The sequence below is a fragment of the Pristis pectinata genome, chromosome 7, assembly GCF_009764475.1.
Source record: "Pristis pectinata isolate sPriPec2 chromosome 7, sPriPec2.1.pri, whole genome shotgun sequence".
NCBI classification, from domain to species: Eukaryota; Metazoa; Chordata; class Chondrichthyes; order Rhinopristiformes; family Pristidae; genus Pristis; species Pristis pectinata.
Window position 1 is genome coordinate 78114993 of NC_067411.1, and position 26865 is coordinate 78141857.

Sequence of the window (26865 nt, forward strand, 5' to 3'; positions counted from 1 at the left end):
AGGGACCTTGTCAAATGCTTTAATAACGTTCATGTATACAGCATCCACTGCCCTACGCTCATCAATCATCCTGAAAAAACTCATTCAAGTTGGTAAGACATGACATTCCCCCACACAAAGCCTTGCTGACTATCCATAACAAGACAATGCTTTTCCAAATGCAAGTAATTCCTGTCCCTAAGGATCTTCTCCAATAATTTCCCTACTGCTGCTGCAAGGCTTACTGGCCTGCAATTTCTTGATTTGCCCTTAATAAACAAAGGAAAAGCAGTGGCTATTCTCTAGACTTCTGGCACCTCATCTGTGGCTAAAGAGGATACAAAGATCACTGTCAATGCCCCTGCAATCTCCTCTACTGATCAGGTGCTGTGCATTTATCCACCTTAACGTTCATTCAGGACACACACCACCACCTCCTTCTTAATACTGACATGCCCTGGAATATCCACATACCCCTCCCTAAACTCACCATCATCCAGGTCCTCCCCTTTGGTGAATACCGATGTGAAGTACTTATTGAGGACCTCCCCCACCTCCTCTGACTCTACATACAAATCCCCTCCTTTATCCTTGAATGGATCTACCCTTTCCCTAGCTACTCTCTTGCTCCTCACATACATATTAACTGCCTTGGGATTCTCTTTAATCGACTTGCCAAGGACATTTCGTAGCTTCTTTTAGCCCTCCTAATTCCTTGTGTTTGTTCCATCTTCCTTTATATTCCTCAAGGGCCTTATCTGATTTTAGTGTCCTGAACCCTACATATGCTTCTCTTTCTTTTTGACTAATTTTACAATGTCTCTTATAATCCAAGGCTCCCGAACCTTGCCATCCTTATCTTTCATCCTCATAGGAACGTGCTGGACCCAAACTCTAATCAACTGGCCTTTAAAAGACTCCCACAGTTTAGATGTGTATTTACCCTCAAACAGCCACCCCCAATGTACTTTCTCCAATGGCTGTCTTAAACTTTTAATTAACTTTTCCCCAATTTAGCACTTTGATCCAAGGACCAGTCTTATTCTTATCCATAACTCTCTTAAAACTTATGGAATTTTGGTCACTGTTCCCAAAATACTCCCACTGAAACTTCAATCACCTGGTCAGGCTCATTCCTCAATCTAAGGTCCCATCCTTATTTGGACTATATATATATTGTTTCAAAAAACCCTCCTGGATGAACCTAACAAATTCTGCCCCATCTAAGCACCTGGTACTAAGGGAGTCCCAGTCAATTTTTTGGAGGTTATAATCACCCACTACAATTACCTTGTTGTTTTTACCTCTTTCCATCATCTTTTCTGCATGCCTAGTCCTCTAGCTCCTGCTGGCTATTGGGTGGCCTATAGTTTAACCCCATCACAGTGATTCAACTTTTCTTATTCCTCAGTTCTACCCATATGGTTTCGTTGAATGAGCCCTCCAAGATGCCCTCTCAGTGTAGCCATGACATTCTCCCTAATCAGTAAAGCAGCTACCCGATCTCTTTTACTTACTTCTCCGTCACATCAGAAACATCTGCACCCTGCAACAATGAGCTGCCAATCCACTCCTTCTCTCAACCAAGTTTCTGTAATGGCTATAATATTGCAGTTCCATGTACTAATCCAGGCTAAGCTCACTTGCCTTACCTTTTATACCCCTTGCATAAAAGAGATACAGTTCTCTCCATCATTCCTGCCATGTTCATTATCCTGGCCCTCACCATTTTTCCTATTAGACTTAGTTGACTTAAGCCTCCACTTTCTCTTCAATCACTCCTGCTGACCTATTGCTCCATTTCCCAAACCCCTGCCAAGCTACAATAAACCCTCCCGAGTAGCTAGTCCGACTCGGGAGGGTTTAAACTAGTTAGAGCTTTTGAATCAATGTTTGTAGCTTCTTTTATCTTTCCTGTCCATTAGGCAGAAAACAAACAATCATTGATATTCTTTGATCATGGGTGACTCTTAATGAATAACAGGATTCTTGATGAGGATTCATACACTTTATGAATAGTAGGTTCTCTCTTCAACCATTGCAATATGACACCAAATGTAACTAATAGTGAATATTACTTGTTAAATTGTTGCATCAAACAGTGGCAAAAATAATCACTTTTATTATTCAGTAGGATACTTATGGAATTACAGGTCCTTACAGAAGTATCCTACTGAAATCGTTCCTTTTCTTCTCTGTTCCTGTTTTAGAATAAATGGCCATTTCCTGGCATTTGCTTATGTGTTGTTTATCTGGACATGTCAGTTTATATACTCGCATAAAACATCAAAAACAGTGAACAAGATGCAACTAACTCCAGGCAACATGAACCAAAAAGGCAAAAGAGTCAAACAGAAAGGTAGAAGTAATTTTTCTACCTCCCACCCCCACCCAAGTACAAGAAATATTATGCCCAAAGTAGCTTAATGTTCCTCCTCCACACACATACACAACACCCAGGGATGGCCTATACAGATTTATCAAAGAGCAGTACAAAAAATACTCGCTAGCTTTGATTGGATTTGTTGGTTGCAGGATCACTTGGCTCTGCCTATTGCATGCTGTTTTTGTTGTTCAGAAAACTAATCGCGTATTGTAGTTTCACTAGGATGGCACCTCATCCTTTTTAGGTATCCCCGTTGCTGTTCCTGGCAAGCTCTTCTGCATTCCTTATTGAATCAGCCGCTCACATATAATTTCCAAGTGATATAACCATTTCTTTCAGTTCAGCAGCAGTAACCCAAATTTGGGCACTGACATCCATGTTGAACTGCATTTATTCAAAATCTCATCTCCAGATTGTTAGGAACGTGAATGGGTTAGAAAAGCAGTAATGACATCACTTTAACATAACTTGCCAATAATGGTTATATTAATATGGATTCAAAGTAAACAATACGTCCTGAAAATTGAATTAACTGCAGAAATATAAACTGTAGTGGGAAATATTTTTGATTTTGTAGACACAAGAGACTGCATATGTTGGAACCTGGAGCAAAAAATAAACTGCTCGAGGAACTCAGTGGGTCGAATAGCATCCATGGAGGCAAAGGAATGCTCGACATTTCGGCTTGGGATCCTGCATCAGGCTGACTGTGGAGGGAAGACGGTCAGTATAAAGAGGTGAAAGGGAGGGGTGAGACAGGGACCGGTAGGTGATAGGTGGAATCAGATGATGGGCAGATGGAACCAGACGGGGCAAGGGTAAATGGGGGGGGGGGGGGGGGGGGGGCGGATGGGGATGTGGGTGCAGGGGGGGTGTGGGTGCAGGGGGGTGCGGATGGGGATGTGGGTGCAGTGGTGTAAATGAAAAAGCTGAACAAAGGGAGAGAACCTAGAACCTAAGTGGACTGGCAGGAATGGGAAAGGAACACAGAGGGTGTGGGTTACCTGAAATTGGAAACTTCAGTGTTCACACCCTCAGGTTATAGGCTTCCCAAGTGGAATACGAGGTGTTGTTCATCTAGTTTGCTTTTGGCCTCACCATGGCAGTGGAGAAGGCCAAGGACAGACAGATCAGTGTGAGACTGGGAAAGGGAGCTGAAATGACATGCAGCCAAAAGCTCAAGATGGCCATTGCAGAGAGAACGCAGGTGCTCCACAGAACAATTTTATATCCTACCTATTGAGACACTACTTATCATTGAGAAGGAATTAAAACAAATGCTCAAAAATTGTGTCAACAAGTTGCTCTCATCAAATAAACTACAGGTATCTACAAGTCAACCCAGACATGCACCAACACTCCAAATGCTCACAGCTAATGTACATGTTCTGGCAATAGGACTACATTTTTTAAATTTAGCAGAAGCCGGGATTACTCTAAAGGTATCCTCAAGCCCTTTCTGAACACGTAACTGCAGTTAAGTATTTTCAACTGACTTATATAATTTAAACAAGGCAAAGACCAAGAAGTTTAACATTGGTTTGGGGGTGTGCTATATTTAAATACTTTCCTTCAAAATCTGATTAGTTCAAGATAAATAAAAAAAAATTCTTCATCCAGCTCAATGAAGAGATTAAAGTAGCCACCTATATTCATCCATTATTGTGCTCCATTTTTCAGAGTTATTCTAAAATATCTGAAGGAGTGCAACAATGCCAATTGCATTTCTTCTGAAGTAATGAGGACAAATTCAAACAGACTTACTTCTGTACACACCTCAAAATATCACACTTTGTACAGTACATCATCTAAAGGACAATGTTTCTGGACAGCAACCGATCCATCATTACTCAATATCAGCCATGCTCCAGCCCCACATCGCCTTTTCATGTGTGGTTTCTAGTTAATAATCAGGAGTAGGGATCTTGGCAGATTTTCAAGGCCACTGCTGCCCTGACAAATAAATGTTGTCGTTGATCTATAATGTGGAAGGTATTAAAATGCATTTTATTAAAGTGGTGAGAAAGATCAACAAAACCGGACAAAAATAATTAGGAATCAGAAGTTTAGTTTGAAAAATACTGCTTGAAAGTTACTTTTTGTCATCAGTTCTCAGGATGTGGCCCTCACAGGCAAAAATAATCTTTGGTTGCCTTAATAAAGGTACCCAGGCCTTCAAGTGATGCTTAACCACTTCAAGGTGTAAATTAATGTTGACATGAAACTGGAGCCAATAATAGGGTTAATCGTGGTTTAGTTGGTAGCACCATTACTTCCAAATGAGAAGCCATGGGTTTAAGTTTCCTTCCTGAAACATGTCAATACAAAGCTGACCAAAATGTTACATTGACAGAGGTGACATTTTTCAGATGAGATATTAAACTGAAACAGTATCTCAGTTATCTCAGCTAGACACAAGATTCTATTGTGCTGCTTCAGCAAAGAAAATGGTTTGGCCATTGTCTGCTACTCATTTATTACAAAAATAGATTATTTGGCCTATATCACATTGCTGTACATTTGAGTTGGCTGTGAACAAATTGATTGTCACATTTCCTTCAAAAATGGAATCCACTTCAAAAGCACTGGCGTTGGCAGTAAAATGCTTTTGATTGCATCCGGACAGGGAAAGGGACGATATAGATGCAAATACTTCTTCATAGAGTAATCCAGGTTTCCCATCTCTGAAGGTCATTGGAGAATCAGTTTGGTTTTATGACAATTCAGCAGTTTCATTATGTCTTTCCTGATAAATGATTTTGAGATTTGTTTTTCTTTGAAAAGTAGTTCTAACTTTATGGGATTTGAACTCACAGCACAGAAATTAGTTATCACAACTGCAAAAGAAAAAGTATTTTGCAACTAAATATTGACTTAACCTGGCATGCAGCAATTGTGCACACAGTTTCTGCATCCTAGCATCCATTGCAAAATCTCAGTCCTAAATGTTATTTTGAGGGGTTCATGATGAACCAAGAACCTTTTTGCCTGCATAAACTTCTCCCAAGTGATGTCAACCTAGTTCAACATACAAAATTTATCTGCAATGAGATTTTCAACCTCAGTCGTCTGAAAACCAACAGATCTTACTTATTCACAGAGCAATGAGTTTTGTGTCCCCTCCACTCCCAAAATCATGCTATTTGAAGAGCCAATATCCAAACTGCCTTCTATGTCTTCACTGCAAGCAGCAAGTGTAGTGGTTAGTGTAACGCTATTACAGTGCCAGTGACCCGAGTTCCAATTCCGGCCACTGTCTGTAAGGAGCTTGTACGTTCTCCGTGTGTCTACGTGGGTTTTCTCCGGGTGTTCTGGTTTCCTCCCACATTCCAAAGAAGTACAGGTTAGGAAGTTGTGCGCATACTATGTTGGTGCCAGAAGCGTGGCAACACTTGCAGGCTGCCCCCAGAACACACTACGCAAGAGATGCATTTCACTGTGTGTTTCAATGTACATGTGACTAATAAAGATACCTTAGCTTATCTAAGTTCAGTTATACCCTCAGGTTGGTTTGACTGCTTTGTCCGTGGAAGTCGAGGTCACAGCACAGTCAGCCATGAGTCCAGTTGCTGCTGCTGATCTGCTAAATCTCTCAGTTTACTGATAATTGTTGTGTTATGGAGGTCACTCAAGCTCCAAACTCAAGAGAAAGTAATTCATCTGTTTCTTTCAGCCAAGAGAAACAGGCAGAGTGGTCACTGCCATTTGCCTGCATTGTTGGCTTCACCAACATGCAATCATTCAGACACTGCAATTGAGTCCTTAGGGAGGATTCCCTGGCAACCACCTGCCAACAGCACTTGTATGTAACCCTGGAGCCATACCAAACACGTACAAAGAACTCCTGCAAGAATTGATCTTCACGACCACTTCCGGTTCCTTTGGGAGAGAACACATGCAGCTTCCCAACCCAACTACCTTACCACCTCCCTCCCTATCACCTCCATCACCAATCACTGAAGTATCCAGTCATTCAACAGCAAAGCATGACTGCAGCTATCCAGAAGCCAGTCTCCAACCAACTCAATTCACCCCACATAACAATAAACATCTAACAACATCAGCTACAGTGAAGAAAATGGAATCAGACAACATCCCTGAAGACCTGTGCTCCAGAGTTAGCTACACCTCTAGCCAAGCTGCTTCAGTACAGTTAAACCATTGGAATCTATTCGCCAATGTGGAAAATTGCTCGTGAATATTCTATTCACAAAAAGCAGAAAAAAAATCAAAAGCAGCCAAATAAAACCCATTAGCTATGAGCAATTTGATGCCAGGTGTCATCAACAGTGCTATGAAGGGACACTTAGCTCACACTGACAAACACACAAAAGACTGGAGGAAATCAGCGAGTCAAGCAGCATCTATGGAGGGAAATGGACTTCATCTGGATGCTGTCTGACCTGTTGAGTTCTTCCAGTGTTTTGTGCTCTGCTCCAGATTCTGGCATCTGCAGTCTGTTGTCTCTACCAGCTCATTGATGTCCATTTTGGGTTTCACCACGATCACTCAGCTCCAGACCTTGTCATAGGCTTTTATACAAACATGGGCTAAAGAGCTGAATCCTAGAGATGAGAAAGGAGTTATTGCCCTTGACATCAAGGCAGCATTTGATTGAGTGTAGGACCAAGAAATCCTGGTAGAACTGAAGTCAATAGGTATCAAAGAAAAAACACTCCAATGAATGGAGTGATAGCTTGCATATAGGAAGATGATTATGGTTATTGGGAGGTCAATCATTCCAGCTCCAGGACATCACTGCAGGAGCTCCTCAGGGCAGTGTCCCAGGAACAACCATCTTTGGCTCTTTTATCAATACCCTCCTTACCCTTCTAAAGTCAGAAGTGGTGATATTGGCTGAGGATTACACAATGGTTAATTTCATTTGCAACTCCTCAGCAAACAAAAGCAATCCACAGTTACACACAGCAATGCCAGGACAACTTCAGGTATGGGCTGATAAAGTGCCAAGTATCATTCATTCTACAAAAAATGCCAAACAATAACCAGCTGCACTTGATGATCAATGATGTCACTATCAAGAGCCCTGCACCATCAGCACCCCGGAATTCATCATTGACCAGAATCTCAACTATGCTAGTCACATAAATACTGTGGCTGCAAGAGCAGGTTGCAGGCTGAGCTTTGGAGGGTCAGTGACCCACCTCCTAACACCCCAGAGCTTTTCCATTATCTGCAACACACAAATGAGGAGTACAATGGAATACTCTCTACTTGCTTGGATGAAGGCAGCATCAACTCTCAAAAAGTTCAGCACTATCCAAGACAAAGCAGCCTGTGTGATCAGTAGTCCAGCCCAAGCACCACCCGCATCGTTTTATCCGGTGCAATAGCAGCTGCAGTGTGGCCATTTGCCAATTCCACTGCAATTCCTTACCTGGACTATTCCTACACACCTCCCAAACCTGCAGCCTCTAACCTCTGGCACCCAGGACAACAAGGGCTTCGAATGCATGGGAACATTGCCACCTGCATGTTGTTCTTCAAGTCACACTCTACCCTAAATTGGAAATACATTGCCGTTCCTTCATCATCATTTGGATAAGGTCTGGAACTTCTACGCATCAGCATTGTAGTACTTTCACTGGGAGAATTGCAGGTGTTCAAGATGGCAGCTCAGTACCACAATCTCAAAGGCAATTGGGGATGCAGACTAAATGCTGACCTTGACAACGTCACTTATCTCTCAAAAAATAAAGTAATATTGAAAAAGCCAGCTTCACAGATCACATCTGTGGTGCTAAATGCCAACAACTGTGAGAACATTCAATGCAGTAGTAAATGCTACACTAAAACTAATGTCAGCTCCAACAAGGTGTTCCATGGAATCTAACAATCTTGAATGAAATGCACAACTTAAGATATTAATTTTTGTCATGTACATTAACTGTTAGACCGACTTATAACACTACTAAAAGATAGCACTTTCTTTTAAATTAGTTTACATGATATCAACATTGCTGGCAAAACTAACATCTGTTTAGACCAGGCAAGAATGGCAGATTTCCTTCCCTTAAGTTCATTAGTGAACTATATGGGTTTTCAGAACAATCCAGAGTTTCATGCACACCATTAAGACTGACTTTTCATTTAAATTCCAGATTTATCTTATTTCTTAAATTTAAATCCTTCCATTGATAGGAAGGGATTTGAACTCATGATTCCAGATCAATAGCTCAGTAACATGACCACTACACAACATACCACCCATCCTCAGTTTTTGGAATTATTATTCCTGATCCCTGAATCACAATGCCATTAGCATTGCCATAATTCTATCAACACTGAGAATAACTGACATATTATCAAACATTAATGACCAAATGAGAACTCACCAATGAAAGGGTGGCAGAATATAAAATGTTGGACAGGTTTTTTTTATTTTACTAAACAGATTCACCAGTGTAGATCAACAATTCCTTGAAAGACCTAGAAGCAATGGAACACTTTTCTCTGGAATTCCCTCATGACAACAGGTAGGAACAATAACCTAGTCAGTTTGTTTAAATGGTTGAATCAAGAGAACATTCTCCTGAAGTTGGCTGAAGCATGAGAACGAAGTTCCTCGGAGCAAACATCACCAATAGCGTGTCCTAGTCCAACCATGTAAACGCCATGGCCAGAAAGTGCACCAGCACCTCTACTTCCTCAGGAGGCTAAAGAAATTTGGCATGTCCCCTCAACCCTCGCCAATTTTTATTAATGCACCATAGAAAGCATCCTAACCAAATGTATCACAGCTCGGTATGGCAACTGCTCTGCTGAAACCGCAAGAAAGTGCAGAGAGTTGTGGACACAGCTCAGCACATCACGGAAATCAGCCTCCCCTTTATGGACTCTTATCTACATTTCTCGCTGCCTCAGTAAAGCAGCCAGCATAATCAAAGACCCCACCCACCCCGGTCATTCTCTCTTCAATCTCCTCTTATCAGGCAGAAGACACAAAAGCCTGAAAGCACGTACCACCAGGCTCGAGGACAGCTTCTATTCTGTTGTTATAAAACTATTGAACAGTCCCCTTATACAACAAGGTGGACTCCTGAACTCTCAATCTATCTCGTCATGACCTTGTACCTTATTGTCTACCTGTACTTTCTCTGTAACTGTAACACTTATTCAGCATTTTGTTATTGCTTTTCCCTTGTACTACCTCAATGTACTGATGTAATGAAATAAATCTGTATGAATGGCTTGCAACACAAAGTTTTTTCACTGTACCTCAGTACATGTGACAATAATAAACAAATTTACCAGTTTAATACAGAACATAAATTACCTTTCCCAGAGACTCACTGCCCCCAAAATACTGAGGCACTTTCTGGAATAGGGTGTCCCTATCCAATATAGGAACAGTAGAAAACCCTGAAAAATCAAGAAGTTGGGGCTGAATTATCTTTCCTTTCTTATCATTTTCCACTGTAGTGCTGAAAAGGCAATGGCAGAGACAGATGTGTTAGTTGAGAGCAATAGTGGCAACTATAAATGTTTGAAGACAAGGTAACTCTTAGAGGTTATAAATTATACTGTACCACTTAGATAATCAGAGATCATCAAGGAGGATGGCGACAGAGAAATCAGTTAGCAAACTGCATGCCAGTGCTCTTCCTACCATTGCTGAGCACTATGTTACAAGTTATGCAAATTTCTGCCACACTTTCTTCCAATACATATAATTTCATATTTGTAGAACTAAAAATGTGGTATTGGAACAACCCAGCAGGTAACTGAGGAGAATTGTCAAAGAAGCTTTTTAAACAAAGTAAAAATAATGACAAAAAAGCATAAGCCAAAGAGATGAAAAAGCAGAGAATGAAGACACAAAATTGGAAACTTATCAGAAGCAGGCAGCAATGGGAATAAGATTGAAGTGATGTAATCTAATGGTCAAGGAAATTGATTAATTATTGCAACTCAGTAGAAAAAAAATGGAAGTGTTGCTGGACAACATCAATTGCCAATCTAACATTTATTCCAAAAGAGAGGAATAAAAGGAATATATTAAATAAATTGATCAACAGAGGATTTATTATTAGCAAAGTTGAACCTTTAGAAACCATAAAGTGGGAGAAAATTAATATTCACATAGAATTAATTTGGGTTAAATAAGGATAGCCATCATGGATTTGCAGAAAGCCAATTGTATTTCACAGTTTATCAAAGAACTAAGAAACATTCACTTTTACAGCGAACAGTATCAGCCTTACTGATATTTTAACAGCAAATATTTGAGCCAATGAAAATAAAAACAAAGAATCTGCTCAACAATAAATGGTAAATCATTTTTAAAAGGAGAAGCAGAACAGAGGCACTGAGTTTCAGATACGGCAATCTTTATAATAACTTTTAAACAAAAAAAATCCAGATTCCTGGTCAGTGAAATTACCCTGTGAATTGTCAATAGATATTACTAAAAGGAGAATGTAAATTAATAATCCCTTCAAATGATTCAATCAGTTTTCTAAGTGATTGAGAACTGAAAATAGTACTTTAAATGGGAAAATGCAATTTAGAATAGCTTCTATAAATTTCTGTCTAGCTAGAACTCAAGGTGTTAGTTTTATGCTATCACTGACATCCTATAACTGCAATGGCATCGAGCAGTCTGAGCAGCAAAATGTATTGAAGAATTCAGTAGCAAAACAAAGTAAAATACACACAAGTTAGCTATTTAAAGATTTTATAGAGTGCAGAATAAAGTTCTGAACACTCGTATAAGATGGAATGAAAATCTCATAGTCAAAATGAAATATTAAAATCTAGATCATGAAATATTCAAAAATTAAAATAAATGCACATAAATTATTTGGCTTGGAGACATTGATTTGGCTCCAAGCACTGGAATTAGCACTTCCCAGAGATGAGCTGTGCCCACTCAAGAGAACATCATGTAATTATTGCAACTGAATGGTTTTAAATTTCTCACTGGAACTACAATATTTCGAGTACATCAGCATAACCACATTACCTGTTAAAGCAGCTAGCAAGTACAAGAGTCCAACTCCTGTGGAGAAAATGAACTGAGCTAAACAACAACTAATCTGCATGAGTGCAAAGGAGTTAAAAATGGATAACACTGGACTTTGCAATCATTGGCAACATAATAGTACTTGGCACTGACCTCAAAGTTGCCCTCAACAATTATAATCTCTGTAGCGTGCACCAATTTTTCTGAATGTGGTTGTGGTCAGGCACCATTTCCAGGGATTTCCCCATACACAGCCAAACAAAAATTAAAATGTAATTTTTTAAAAAAAAACTAATAGTTTAAACATTTTCCAGAGCACAACATGAAAGCTGAAATCTACACAGAGCTACATGGAATCTGAAACATTAAATATAAAAATGCAAAATTTTAAGTATCATTCATTGAAGTATTGATGAGAGAAATGTAATTTTTAAGATACAAAATCAATTTTTATTTTCAGTGCACAGTAATTATTGCCTAATATACCACAGGAAACATATGCATAATATTTGTTGCTCCAGATGTTGGAACCTGGAGCAACAAACAATGTGCTGGAAGAATTCAGTAGGTCAAGCAGCATCTGTGGGGGAGAGAGAAATTGTTAACATTTTGGGTCAAAACCCTGCATCAGGTCTAAGGGTGGAGAGGGAGAGTGGTGAGACGGGCCAGTGGGTGATGGGCAGATTGATTCAGGTAGGGGAGTTGGGAGACATGCAAGTGGATGACAGATAGAGGCAGAGATGGTGCCAGGTGTGGGAATGGAAAGGTGAAGGTGGAGACAACTAGGAGGATGATAAGTCAGAACACAAAGGCTACCAGTGCTGGAATCTGATAAGTAATGAAGATGATAATGGGAACTATTATGGGAGAGGTGAAGGGCAGATGGAACCAGAAAAGAGGAGGATGATGAGAGGTGACTTGATAGAGGTGTACAAGATGATAAGAGGCATAGATCGAGTGGACAGTCAAAGACTTGTTCCCCAGTGCGACAATGGCTAACACAAGGGGACATAATTTTAAGGTGATTGGTGGAATGTATAAGGGGGATGGTCAGGGGCAAGTTTATTTTTTTAAACACAGAGTGGTGGGTGTGTGGAACACAATGCCCGCAGAGGTTGTGGGGGTAGATACATTAGGGACATTTAAGAGACTCTTAGATAGGCATGTGAATGATAGAAAAATAGGGGGCTATGTGGGAGGGAAGGGTTGGATGGATCTTAGAGCAGGATAAAATGTTGGCACAACATTGTGGGCCGAAGGGCCTGTGCTGTGCTGCAGTGTTCTACGTTCTAAAGAGATGGAGCAGAGGAGGAAGAGCCAGTAGGTGAAATGTGTGGTTGGTAGGTTGATAGAACCATAAGTGGGAAGGGAGTGAATATGGGCGAGGTGTGAATGAGGTGTTGTCCCTCTGGTTTGCATTTGGTGCTCCCAATGTGGGGGCCTCTACATCGGCAAGATCAAGTGCAGACTCGGTGAGCAATTTGCAGACTACCTGCACTCTATCCATAATGGCCATCTTGAGCTCCCTGTTGCCTGCCATTTCAATTCCCCTTCCTGCTTCCACACCGACCTGTCCATCCTCAGCCTTCTCCACTGCCAGGATGAGGCCCAGCACAAACTAGAACATTTCATATTCTACCTGGGTTGTCTCCAACTCAGTGGTACAGACACTGTATTTTCCAATTTCAGGTAACCCTCACTTCCCCCGACACACGCAAAGTGCTGGAGGAACTCAGCTGAAGGGTCTCGACCCTGAATATTGACTATTCATTTTCCTCCATCAATGCTGCCTGACCTGCTGAGTTTCTCCAGTACTTTGTGAGTGTGTTGCTCCAGGTTCCAGCATCTGCAGAACCTCTTGCATTTCCCCCTCTCTCTCCTTCCAATCCTTCTACAGTTCTTGCATCTCTATCCCCTTTCCCACATCCCTGCCCTTCCCGCCGCCCGCATCACCCACTTTTGTCTCCGTCCCCCCCTCCTGGTTCCATTCACACATTTCACCCACCAGCTCTCCTGTTCCTCCATCTGGTTCTGGGTCCATCTGCCATCCACCTATCCCATAATGGCTCCCATTATCACTTTCCTTACTTATCAAATTCCAGCACTGGTAGCTTTTGGGTTGCTACTTATCACCTTCCCAGCTGTCTCCACCTTCAACCTTCCCTCCCTCTCCCCTGGCTCCATTTATTATCCACTTGCCCATCTCCCAACTCTACCCCTCCCCCTTTCTCTACCAGCCCCAACCTGCCTGTCATCTTCACCCCTCCTTGGTCCACCTATCACCCCATTGATTCTGTCACTTCACTCCACTCTTCTCCTCCTCCTTATACTGGCTATCTTTCCTCTCCACCCTAAATCCTGATGCAGGGGTTTTGACCTGAAACATCAACAATTCTTCTCTCCACAGATGCTGTCTGATCCACAATGTTCCTCCAGGAGATTGTTTGTTGCATAAAAGTATAAGACCTTTTGGGGGTGTGGGCATTTACATCTCCAACAGTTCATAAATATCTTAAATTATAGCCCTTTCTTTTCCTCTGAAGATTATGCTGGAGAAGACTGAAATATCACACCCAATGGAGACAGCACCTTCTTTGATTTCTACATTCAACTTCAAATGCATACTCCAGAAACTGCTGTCATCTTCACAATGTAATGACAGTTGAGGTCAATAGTTTTGTTACCATTACAATTGTAAAGTCCAAGCTACTAAGTGAAAAGCAAAAAAAAACTATAGGTGGTTAAAATCTGCAGAAAATTCTGGAAATACTTAACAGATTAGGCAGCATTCATGGGGAGAGAAAAAGTTAACACTTCTTTGGGACTGTTAACTGTGTTTCTTTCTCCACAAATGTTGCCTGATCTGCTAAGTATTTTCAGAGTTTTCTGTTTGTATTAAAAGCCATTAATTTTTATACTTTTTAAAAAAATCTACATCATTGTCTCACTAATGAGCAGTTTTCCTTAAAAAATAAAATGTAAACATTGTTCTTTACAATTATGTAACTGCCTTAAACAACAGATTAGTGTATTATATCACATTAGTTTAAATTATAAAACAGTACACTCTGAATTACGGACTGCTACAGTCATAAAAGGTTTCCCCCCATCTTGAAATTAGTCTCCAAGATCACTCATGTCTCAATTCCTCATCTTATCAGATGATCTTGTAGATGATGCCTTTATAGATAAATAAAATTACATCAATTATTTTGTTCATTATATTTTGTAATACAAGTTTTCTAATGAAATAAAGACTTCAGTAATACTTCAGCTGTGTCAACTTGTGAATTTGCAGCAACCTTATTAATCTTACCATTAATATTCTTCATTGTTCAAATTTTATTTTGGACATCAAATATTTTTCATAGTGGCAGTGAAAATGTAACACGAAGGAAGGATAGCTTGGAATTTTATCTCTGAGGGGCTTACTCAAATTCTTGACTGCCCAGTTTACAAGTGCACAACGTATTACACAACTGAGCCCTACAAATCATTGAATCATAGATATTTATGGCAGTATTGGCCTGTAGGTACTAGGTGGCACATTCAGAGTCAGCACTAAGGAGATAGCAAGAAAATAAAATAGCTCTCCTGGTTAAATTTTCACACAGATTCATCCCATTGCTCTACATTCCCTACTTTGCTCCAGTTGATTCCCCTTTGAAATGGAGGGATTGCAAACAATAGGGGAACTTTTGCAAATGTTTATCAGCAACAAACATCAGATCAGGGGAGGTATAGCTTTGATTTAATTATTCAAGCTCTTGATGTTTTTGTCGCTCTAGTCTCTAGCTTCTTCGTACGGGAGTTATCAGGAAGAGCAATGGTGCTTGATCTTACTGAATCTTTTAGCACATGGGTACAAATTAATTGAATGGCAAATTGAGTTACTCAGCTTTCCTATCTGTTGCTTGGTATTCTTGATTGAACTAACACAAACATATTTGGTGAATAAAAATGTTTGAATTATATATATCCACGAGCAACTGAGAAATTGCTGCTACTAGAATGATGTATACATTCTAACATGATCTTTTAATCTGCATGATTGCCTCAGTAATTAGCAACTAATTTACAGAGGAGGCAATTAAAAAAAAACACAACTTTACAAATGCACAACTCAACCTCAGCAACAGAATAACACAATGCATGTTACATTTGGGGCATTAGGAAACATTTAATTAATATGTCCTCAAAAAGTGATAAAAAGTAGGTTATGGTTCCTCAACAAATTAAAAGGCATTGCCCTAAGAATAATGTCACAGGCATACAATATTTGTATATAAAACACTTTTTAAACTTTATTGAACTGATTTTAATGCTGCTTTCATTTTACAGTTAAAGCTATCAAACTACATAAATTTAAAACATAGAAAGCTCTTGCACACAGTGATATTCTAAACAAGACTTTTAACAAGATTCTTCCGAGACTGAAATATGAAATTAAGGTTAATTTAATAGCAAAAATAAAATATGGAATTACACTGATTTTGGCCATTATCCAATACAACAGGACTACAATATTTTACACATCATGACTGAGCATTTTACACATGTACAGTAACTATCAGTAAATGCGATCTTGAATTCAATGACATTGATACTAAAGCTAAATGTAAACCAGATTATCGCCCGTTTTATGATATTAGTGTTTTGTTTTTGCTAGTTGACAAAAAATCTTTACAATCCATATCCATTATTATGAATACATAGTTTACTTGCTTAAACAAATTAGACTTGTAATTATAACTTTTAAAAATCATAAGACCAAGGCAGTATTTTAAAATATTTTGGCTAATGCACATAACAGATTATTGCGGGAAAAAAAATCAATGGGATAAAAAAAATTGGAGATGCATCCAAGCTTCAAAGAATGGGTTATCACTAATTAGATCAGTTCACAAAAATCACCAGGAAAAAGGGAGAATCCCTTTAATCCTTTGATGACTGATAGCTCAGTGCAACATGGGAATGTACTTGCTCTGCATTTGTTGTGAAAAATCATAAGGAATGCATTGTGTCTAAACAATGGCCCTATTAAATGGTTATCATATATACCAACCTTTGGAGGGGTGGGATGGGGGTTAAGAACAGGTGGATAGGGGGCAGATTGCTACAAAAGGGAACAACTGGGTCCTTGGCAGCTCAAAAGATTTTTGTTGGATGTGGTGCATGTCTAATGATAAGATATCATAATCAAATTATGAAATAGGCTGAGGCCAATTTCAAAATCACTGCAGATATCAGTGCAGAAAATTAGAAAACATTTAGTGCAATGAAATGGGAAAACTACGCCTTTAATCAAATTTAAAAATAAGCACCATTAATGTGGGAGGGCATAGTGGAGATCATAAAAAGGTGCAAGGTTGCTTTCCAAATTCATTGCAGTTTTCTTTCTTTATTCTTGCTACAAACCAAAATTTCAAAAAGGTACTTAAAATTAATAAAATAGCAAAAAAAAAATCAATAAATGAAACCATTTGCTACCCATCTGTTGAAGAGGTCTCCATGCCCAGAACATAAAAAAAATGTTGGTCTGCTGTGTCAACTTGAGATTTATCCTGTACACCACAAATTCTTGACAACACAAATCCTTTAAAATTAAAGGAGAATTTCCAGCACCAATGCTGCAATCAAGTTTAGGTCATGTTTGGGTGGCAGGGAGACTGCTGTGAGGTAGTGCCTGACTTCACTTAGAACCAACCAATTACATCAATTTCAATTTGAAGCACATGCTCTCATTACTGGGCTTTCTTTTCTTCACCCCATGAAAAAAGAATTATTTATTCCACTGAAGATCAGCTGCAGCCAAAGCATGCAAGTGTCAGTACATACTCCAAGCATTGTTAGTGCAATAAACAGTGCTGCACATTAACTTCAGTTAGTCTATTTCTATAGTCCAAACCTGAAATGAAACACACAAGCACCTGCAGCAACATGCAAGTTTGGAATTTAATTTAGCCCAAAGCTAAAAGAGCCACGCATATATGCAGTGCACCTGAGAACCTGAAATTCTTTTCATCTTAACTGACATGTCTGACAAGCTTTTCTCTCTGCATCAGTCCATTCTACTGACCATGTAAATGATAAAGCCCAGCAGCTTATCCGGGCATGACATCTGGAGATTAGTAAAGAATTTGAAATGAGCAATCACTCTGGCTGTGAAGTACCAATGAGGGCAGGATTGTACCAGCAGAGAAAGGTAATGATTGGGCTTGGATAGATAACCTGCATCAGTTTATTCAAATTCAATCCAAACAAATTTTGGTTCAAATAGAAGTAGGCCATGAATTTTCTTTTGACCTGAATTTGTACACAAATCACAGTTGAGAATGAACAGTACTGCTTAATTTGGTAATTTAGTTTAAGGTCTGTGTTAATCCTAACCTATTAAAATATTAAGATCTAAAATTCCAGAAAAATAAAATCTTCAAGTCACTTTTTAAACAGTAAAAGTGCTAAACATCCCAGACAAAGAGCAAAGCAAATAATAAAGGGAAGAAAGTAGTAAATGAAGCATTATGCAATGAGGAATTTGATTAGTGGAATGCATATTAATAATGTCTTTTCTTGCATGCTGGAGACATTACGTGATGAACCTAAAAAATTCTACCCTTCAGACACAAGGTTATGTTTTAATGACAGTACTACTGAGAGACAACAACTTGCTGTTAGATGAAGTAAAAGGAAAGATTGCTTAGCGCAACTGCCACCCATTTTGCATTGGCAAAACATTCTACCACAATCGTTAATCTATTGATACAAATGTCAGCAATTTCCACCACTGATACCACCATGATTACCAACATCTAATAAGCCATGACCAATATATTGCTTCAGGCAGTTTGTTAATAATGATGACTGAAAGCATAAACATACTGAACTTTATAAGTTATTACTGCAGAAGAAGTTTAGTGTGAGCATGCAGGATAGCATTTTTAATGTTGTTTTTCACTGGAAAGAAGCATATTAGTCTTCGGTTACATACCTGTCCGTACATATCTGGAATCATTCGATAAAGGTATTTGTGCATCTGGCAGGTTTTAAGCTTCAGTAAGTGTCCACTTTTAAATGTAAACACCCATTCTGCAATCATGTAAACTACTCAGTATTGTAGAAAACAACCAGTAAAGAAAAGACTTCCCAAAAGCAACCCTCAATTTATAGTGGAACAGGGTGGGATTGGTGGGGAGATGGGTAGTTGAAGTCAGATCTCTTTCAAATAGGAAATTTGGCATTACACGCTTTGGTCAAAAAAGTGAAACACTGACAAGTTAGTTATTCCAGATGTCAGACAGTAAACACCTGAAGTGAAAGGTAGGTCTGTTGTAATTGCTTCACCATTATAAGTTCTGTCACACAGTTCGCCATCTCCTTGGAGCAGGAGAAAGGGTGGCTTTCTATATTTTTTTAATATTAGAAGAATTTACATGTGTGCATACAGGAGCAAAGGGGAGGGGAGAACCATGTAGTTGTCCATTCAACCTTTGAGAGAACATGTTCTGCAACACAGTTGTTGAAGCACTTTCCGCTGGCAAAGGCTGTTCTTTTTCACCAGGACGCAGAAACTTCCCTCGGCCCACGATTCTTCCGTTGCTTTCCAGAGATCAGGATCACAGAGACAGGAGTTTGAAGGTTGAGGAGGTGGAAGCAGAAGGACGAAGTAGATGAGACAGGGCAGAAGGAGCCAGTCAAGGAGGTGACAGAAGCAATTTTTTTTTTTGTTCAGAGGTAATTGTATCCAACAGGAAATAAGTTTTCATTTTTTTTTCAACAAGTGATTTTATTCCATTTTTGAAGGGGAGAAAAAAAAAGATTAAAGAGGAAGACATTAGAAAACAGCTCATTAAAATATCATGAAAGTGAATCATAACCACAGACAAAAGATCTGTTTAATCACATTAAAGAAGGCAAAATAGGAATCTAGGGGGAAAAAAGGCATAAAATAACCAGCTGAAAACCCTACCTTTGTAATCATAATAAATCAAGTCATGCATAGAACACCCTGCAAAAACACTGGTGGCCATTTAAAATAGCTCAGCAACTACCAGTAGTAATGGAATGGTTTTCTATATTAATCATGGAGATACATACTGACCACTTTTCTCAGACCTTGCGAAATTTAACACACAAGATAGCAAAATCAATCATTTTTCAGACTGGAGGGAAGTGTGCAGTGGTGCTGCCCAGGGTCAGTATGAGGACTGACTTGGAAATGTATACACAAGGCATGATTTCCAAATTCTCAGATAACACAAAACTTGGAGGCATATTGAACTGTGAGGAAGATGGTATTAGACATCAAGAGGATAAAGGCAGGATAGTGATATGGACAAACACACATCTGAATTTAATACAGGTGAATGTACAATCTTAAATTTTAGTAGGAAGAATGAGGAGAGGTGAGATAAACAAGAGGCATAGTTCTATAAGGGTTACAAGACACATATCTGGTGGTATGAGTGCAAACATCACCAACAGTGACAAGGAAGATTGAGAAAGCAGTTAAAAGATTATGATTTGGGCTTTATGAATAGAAAGAGAGAGCACAAGGATTAGGAAATCATGATGAGCATCGTACCCACTCTGTGTGTCACATTTTAGGAATGATGTGAAGGCACAGAGACTGCAGAGATTTACTAAAATGATTCCAGGAATGTGGGGCTTTATTTACATGGATAATTGTTCTCCTTGGAGCAGAGCAGATTTGATAGACGCACTGAAAATCATCAAGGGTCTGGATAAAGTTAACAGATGGGTCAAGAAGCAAAGGACATAGAATGAAGGCAATTGGCAAATGAATCATAAGTGACGCAAGGAGAAACTTTTTTTTATTATTAGGATTAGAAACTGGAATCCATTGCAAGGGGAGTATTTATTGGGTGAGGCTTGAATCTCATTTTAGGGTCAAAATGGCCCAAAAGATGTGAGCAATTAGGTTCAGTCTCAGAAAAATACAAAGCGTAGGAATGAAATCAATGGGTATCGTACAGATCTTCTGGTGGGGGAAGATTTGGAACCAGGGAATCTGCCAGACAGCTGCATAGCAGTAGAGGGGCACTGGAGAGGTATGGCATTGTCAACCCTGTCACGGCTGCAGACAAACTGCAAAGAATGAAGACAGATGACCCGTGTTTTGTGAGAGCTTTCCCAGTACAGTGACAGTGAAAGAAACATGCTTGGAGCATTCAAACAAAAGATGCACATTAGTTTGGGTGGGGATAGCACGTTCAAGGAATTATGGAAATAGTACTGGTAGTTAGCAAAGACAGATTGAGGGTTTTTTTTAAATCAGGGCAGAGTTGATAGAAGTTCAGAATTTGAGGAGGGAGAACTGTTAAATTTATGACTGAATCTGTGCTCCAGGAAGGCAGTTTGAATACCTAGCCATTTAGTGGAGATAGGGTCAAAGCGGAAGGTGGTGATCTCAAAAGCAAAATGAATTTGAGGCAGGCATATGGCATTTCTGTGGTTTAGGCATATCTGGCAGTGAATAGCTAAACAAGTTTATCAGACATGCTAGGTTCCTTCTGTACTCCTTAGATTTAAGAGAATGGTGATGAGGGCTGTATGTTGGGCCATGATTAGGATCAACAAGAATAATGCCTTCAAGTGAGATTAGGGAATCAAAACGGAGGGGAAAATATGGTCTAAGATCAGTGGCTGCAGAAATGTTTAGGTGACTGGAGGGTCAAAGATAGGCAATTGGCAACTTGAAAGAGAAGTTGAAAGTGGGTCAGGGCAAGTTCACTTCCCTGGGCCATACAGAAGGAAGTTAAGATTAGCAGCAATACGTGGGTGGAGAAAGAGACAAGGAAATGATGGGAGATAGCCTTATCCGCATTTGAGATGATGAATATAGTTGAGTCATGTGAGATAGTAAGGTTAAGGGGGCTGATCATGAACACATGTTGGGATTTCATAGAGGGAACCATGATGTGAGAATAGGAGGATTGAGAATTTCAGAGCAATAGTATAAACCCCTCCATTTCTCAGAGATACATTTTATAATTTTTCCTGCATCATAATCTTTTTCAGTTTATTTCAGCTGCCGAGTTACATAGCTAAAGCTTTTGACCTTTAAATTAGGCAATGCAAAGCATGGCAGCACCATCACGTCCACTGCTTCCACAGGTGTTTAACTCACCACAGTTCCCTACAAATATTCCACAATCTCGAAATTAAGAAAAAAATCCAAATGTTTGGGTGACACGGGCAGCTGATCAATGCTGCCAATTTACCACATCTTCTGAGGTTGAAAGCCTCTTTTCTAACCTTGTATTCAGACTCGTACACATTCCACAACAAGGGCTCATTGGATGCTAGAATGCAGAGTTGAATTTTCACCTGTGCAGCCTGAGGCAAAGCATAGTTACCCAATCTCAAATTCAACTGAAAAGCTTGGAGCCCAAGCACCTCTGCCCTCTGTGTCCTTCTGCCATACCAGTTAACACATTTATCCACAACATTGTTAATTGGCATTTACTTTTCTTCACACATTACACGTGTGCCTCTTGTAAATCAGCACAGTAATCTGAAAGAAAATGAACAGGCTGCTGCTGTTCATTGTTTAGGCTTGCAAACAATGATTGGCCTTTGGGCAAGTGACGGGACGACTAGCAGCCTGCACAGAGACAATATGCACATTCAAGAGATGAATGGAGTGGGTGGGAGGGCTAATTTGTATGCAAGTGGCGTAAATCAAATTCAAACATCATCATCAAATGCCAAAACCGTGGCCTGATAGCTGGGTTAACAACACCCTCATTATTAGCTGACACAGGGAGATTGATAGTTAAATAGATGTTCTTTGAAAATAAAATGTAAATTCAACTGCAAACTAGGCACCATTCATATTTAAAGATGTTTACAAAAACATTAAACTTTCCTCATTACTTACAGTTGAAGTGTTTTTCTCTACACCCTTCAGTAGTTCAAATGAAAATCAAAACTGATTACTCACCATCTTTACACACTGTGCCAACCACACAGACTCCCCCCTCAAGGTTATATCCAGTGCGACAGGAGCTGCAGTTCCTTTCACCATGACCAATACAAGTTAAACAGCTTGGATCACACCTTAAAAAATAAAAAAATAAATTCTGTTCTAAAGTTCCATAAATGCCTTCTTGTGTGCTAATACAAAATAAATGCGAGAAGGGCGATGGTAATCTTTTAAAATTTTTCATGTCTAAATGTAACACGGAGGACAGACTACAGTAACATCATAACTCGGCACAACAGTCTCCCAAAGGCACCACATGAAATTTCTTGCAGCTGTCTTTTGAGAGATCACATATTCAATATTCATGGTGTGGAGGTAGTAATCTGCAGGAGTCTTGCCTTGAGTACTGCACAGTGCCCCTGAATTTCCAGAACTACCCACTGGGGTGCACTACACTTCAGGTGTAAAAGATAGGCAAGGCTTCCACTCTGGCTTTTTTAGCTTTCGCCTTATCTTCTTGGCATTCCCACCCAAATACCACGAGTGGGGACGACAAAGATTAACACCAAAAAAAGATCATCTCCTTGGTAGAATAATTCCAAAACGTTACACTGCTTCCTCCTCCCTCCCCCACAATCCATTTGTCTTTCTCTACAGCAAAAGTTTGCTAATGTTCCATTGGAAAGCAACAATGGCTTCTGCTTCAATGTTCTCAGTTGCAAAGCATTCCTTCCGTAAGATCCACATTGATAAAAACCAGTGACACTTGATCCTCACTTAGAGCTAAGGAAGTAGACAACTTGGCAGAACTTTCAATTGCTCCAATTTTATTCAATGTTGCAAATGGTCATGCTACAAATGTGGGCAAGAGTGCAAGGAAGTATTTGAGATTTATTGATAATCCTCATTTCATTTCGTTTTGGTCTTGGAGGTTCTCGCAGATTAAAAACTCTGCTAATAAGTTATTACAAAATTGTTAGAATAAATTACCAATGACAAGGACTCGGAAGACAAGTATTTACTATTCAGGATCTTAAATAAAGCAAGAAATAACTCAGTTCACACCCTAGAGTTTAATTTTTCATTCAGTCATTCTAATTATAAACATTGCCAGAAGTACCATCAGGTGTAAAATACTTTGGGACTTTGAGGTTATGAGAGCCTCTGTATAAATGTGCATTTAAAAATAAAAAGGTAAAGAGCTTTGGATTGCATACTGACTTTGGAATATTAAAAGCAAAATACTATGAAATCAAGACAAAAGGGAGGGTGGTTACTGCTTCCAGACACCCAATAACCATTGGCCTTTATAGAGGAAGTAACAAAAAATGTTCACCATTAACTATCCTCAGAAACTGATTTAGAACTGCATTGCAGGTTCCTTATACCCTACTGTGCAATTTGGTAATAATTCAATACATTCCTCATTCCTTCATGGATAGGCAGAGGAAGATTAATATAGATGTTTAAAGCTTAATCAAAAAGAAGAACTTCACATAATACTTTGAAAGAAAAAGTCAGAACTTGCCTCCTGCAGGTCTTTTCTCCATATTCAGATGCCTGGTCCATGTAGTAGCCAGTGCTACAGCTTGACACACATCTCCATTCCTCCAGGTAATAACCTGCAATACACTGTGTACAGGAATCTTGGCGTGGCCCTGGAACACATGACGCACAAGATTATAGTTACACAATCCTAAATTGGAAACCCAAGTTACAGAGTGTACTCATTTGAAAATTCTTACATCTAACCATTCAAGTATTGAATTATTTAAGTGCAATCACCAGACATATTGATTGTTAAATTCCTTTTCTGCAAATATAAAATGCCTGTATCGATTACAATCATTCCTATATATTCCTATTGCTTTTACGTCCCCAATCTATGCTCATCTTATAAATAGCCAACTCTTGTGACTTAAACAACAGAACAGAACAAAACTGGAAATTAACTAAATTCATTACAAATCAAATATGAACAACCAATTTTTCATATTGGATACATAAAGATTTGATTGTATTTTGTCTATCTTCTGTGTTGGTATATCAGTTTGCTTGCGAGAAACTTAGAACATTTCAGCATTTCCTTTGAGATATTCAAATGACACAGATAAACATTGAACTGGCCACAGAACAAGTTCTTGTTGATGGGAGGTCAAATTTTGTCAAGGTGGAAATTAGTTAGTTTAGAATTTCTATTGAGCTGATGTAATGGCACATTAACAGTCATCTGCTAGATCACTATTAACATGCCATTAGATTAGGAGTAGCTATATTTCATACTTCAGCAATCCCTCGGTAATAACAGCATCAGAAGAGTAGCAGCACTACCAATTAGGTAAAGAATGGACCACTTAGTTTACGCAATCATTCCGGTATCAGCACTCTACATCTTGCACTGCTGTATCTTGTGGTCCCACAGGGGAACCACACGCTCTCTCATTACCCTACCAAAGCAAAGACGTGGTCTTTAAATGAGTACAGGTGGTGGAAGTCTCCAGGCAACTTCTCATTCACAATCCCCATCTGGGACTTACAACTTCATGCACCAGTACCTAAAGCAGTATTCTTCAATGCCATGGTAAAGTCAAACTGCAACAAAAATATTCAGTTTTCAAATTTAGCTACTGATACTACTGCAGACAAAGCATTGATCCTCCTCCACTACAGTGACCATTAGGAACTGGCGATCACAATATGACTGAGTTCAGTTTCAAATTTGAGAAGGAGAAGCTGGTAGCAGCTGTATTGATATTTCAGTGGAACAAAGGAAATTACAAGTGGCATGAGAGAGGAACTGGCCCAAACTGATTGGAAGAGTAAGCTAGTTGGAGGGACGGCAGAGCAGAAATGGATAGAATTTCTACAAGAAATAAGGAAAATGCAGGATAGATATATTCCAAGAAAAAAAGGTGGTTTTGAATGGAAAAAAGGCACAAGTGGATAACGAGAGAGGTTAAGGCTAAAATAAGAACAAAAGGAAGGGTATACAAGGAAGCAAAAATTAGTGGGAAAACAGAAGACTGGGAAACTTTTAAAAACCTGCAGAAAGAAACGAAGAAGATCATTAGGAAAGAAAAGATGAATTATGAAAGAAAGTTGGCAGATAACATTCAAAAGGATACTAAGAGTTTTTTTAAAATATATGAAGAGTAAAAGAGAGACACGGGTTGATATACGACCAATCGAAAACGGTGCAGGAGAGATTATAATGGATGATAAAGAGATGGCAGAGGAACTAAGTAAGTATTTTGCATTGGTCTTCACTGTGGATGACATCAGCAATATACCAGATAGTCAGGAATCTCAAGGGATGGAACTGAGTTCAGTTAAGATTACTAGAGAGAAGGTGCTAGGGAAGCTAAATGGACTAAAGACAGACAAGTCTCCGAGACCGGATGAGGATCATCCCCAGGTTCAGAAGGAGGTGGCTTTAGAGATTGCGGAGGCACTGGTGATAATTTTCCAGGAATTGATAGACTTCGGCATGGTTCCGGAGGACTGGAGGGTCGCAAATGTAGTTCCGCTGTATAAGAAAGGTGGGAGGCAGCATAAAGGAAATTACACACCTATTAGTCTAACATCGGTGGTGGGAAAGATATTGGAATCGATCCTCAAAGATGAGGTTATGGAATTCCTAGAGGTACAAGGCAAGACAGGTCCAAGCCAGCATGGTTTTGTAAAGGGAAGATCCTGCCTGACCAACCTATTGGAGTTTTTTGAGGAAATCTCAGGTAGGGTGGATAAGGGAGAGGCTATGGATGTGGTATATTTAGACTTTCAAAAGGCCTTCGACAAGGTGTCGCACAAGAGGCTGATTAATAAGATGAGAGCTCATAGAATTACAGGTAGGATAGTAGAATGGGTGGAGCATTGGCTGGTAGGCAGAAAGCGAAGGGTGGGAATAAAAGAATCCTGTTCTGGATGGCTACCGGTTACTAGTGGTGTTCCTCAGGGGTCAGTGTTGGGGCCAGTTCTTTTTACTTTGTACATTAATGATTTGGATGATGGAGTAAATGGTTTTGTGGCTAAGTTTGCAGACGACACCAAGATAGGTGGAGGAGTAGGGAGTATTGAAGAAACAGGAAGGTTGCAGAGAGACTTAGATAGTTTAGGAGAATGGCAAAGAAATGGCAGATGAGATTCAATGTTGAGAAATGTGCCGTTGTACACTTTGGAAAAAGAAATAAATGGGCAAATTATTATCTAGAAGGGGAGAAAATTCAAAGTACAAAAGTACAAAGGGACTTGGGGGTACTCGTGCAGGATGCCCTTAAGGTTAACCACCAGGTTGGATCAGTAGTAGGGAAAGCGAATGCTATGTTGGCATCCATTTCGAGAGGTATAGTGTATAAAAGTAGGGAAGTGTTGATGAGGCTCTACGGGGCACTGGTGAGGCCTCATTTGGAATACTGTGTGCAGCTTTGGGCCCCATATCTTAGAAAGGATGTATTGATGTTGGAGAGGGTTCAGAAGAGATTTACGAGGATGATTCCCAGAATGAAAGGGCTTATGTATGATGAGTGTTTGTCAGCTCTTGGATTGTACTCACTGGAGTAAAGAAGA

At 39.5% G+C, this 26865-nt stretch overlaps 1 protein-coding gene across 3 annotated transcripts in view; it reads right to left on the reverse strand.

Moving 5' to 3' along the window:
• The window catches only part of pcsk5b (proprotein convertase subtilisin/kexin type 5b), a 293223-nt gene that overhangs the window by 87537 nt on the left and 178821 nt on the right, over nt 1-26865 (reverse strand). Inside the window, exons 19-21 of one of the 3 annotated variants that reach the window (XM_052019394.1) lie at nt 23828-23957; nt 22318-22433; nt 17117-18941 (exon numbers count right to left, since the gene is read on the reverse strand). In XM_052019394.1, coding sequence (XP_051875354.1) covers nt 18835-18941; nt 22318-22433; nt 23828-23957 — 353 coding nt within the window. In that variant the 3' untranslated portion in view covers nt 17117-18834. Of the gene's footprint in view, nt 1-17116; nt 18951-22317; nt 22434-23827; nt 23958-26865 lie in introns of those variants that run through there. The other 2 variants (XM_052019393.1, XM_052019395.1) reach the window with 2 other exon arrangements.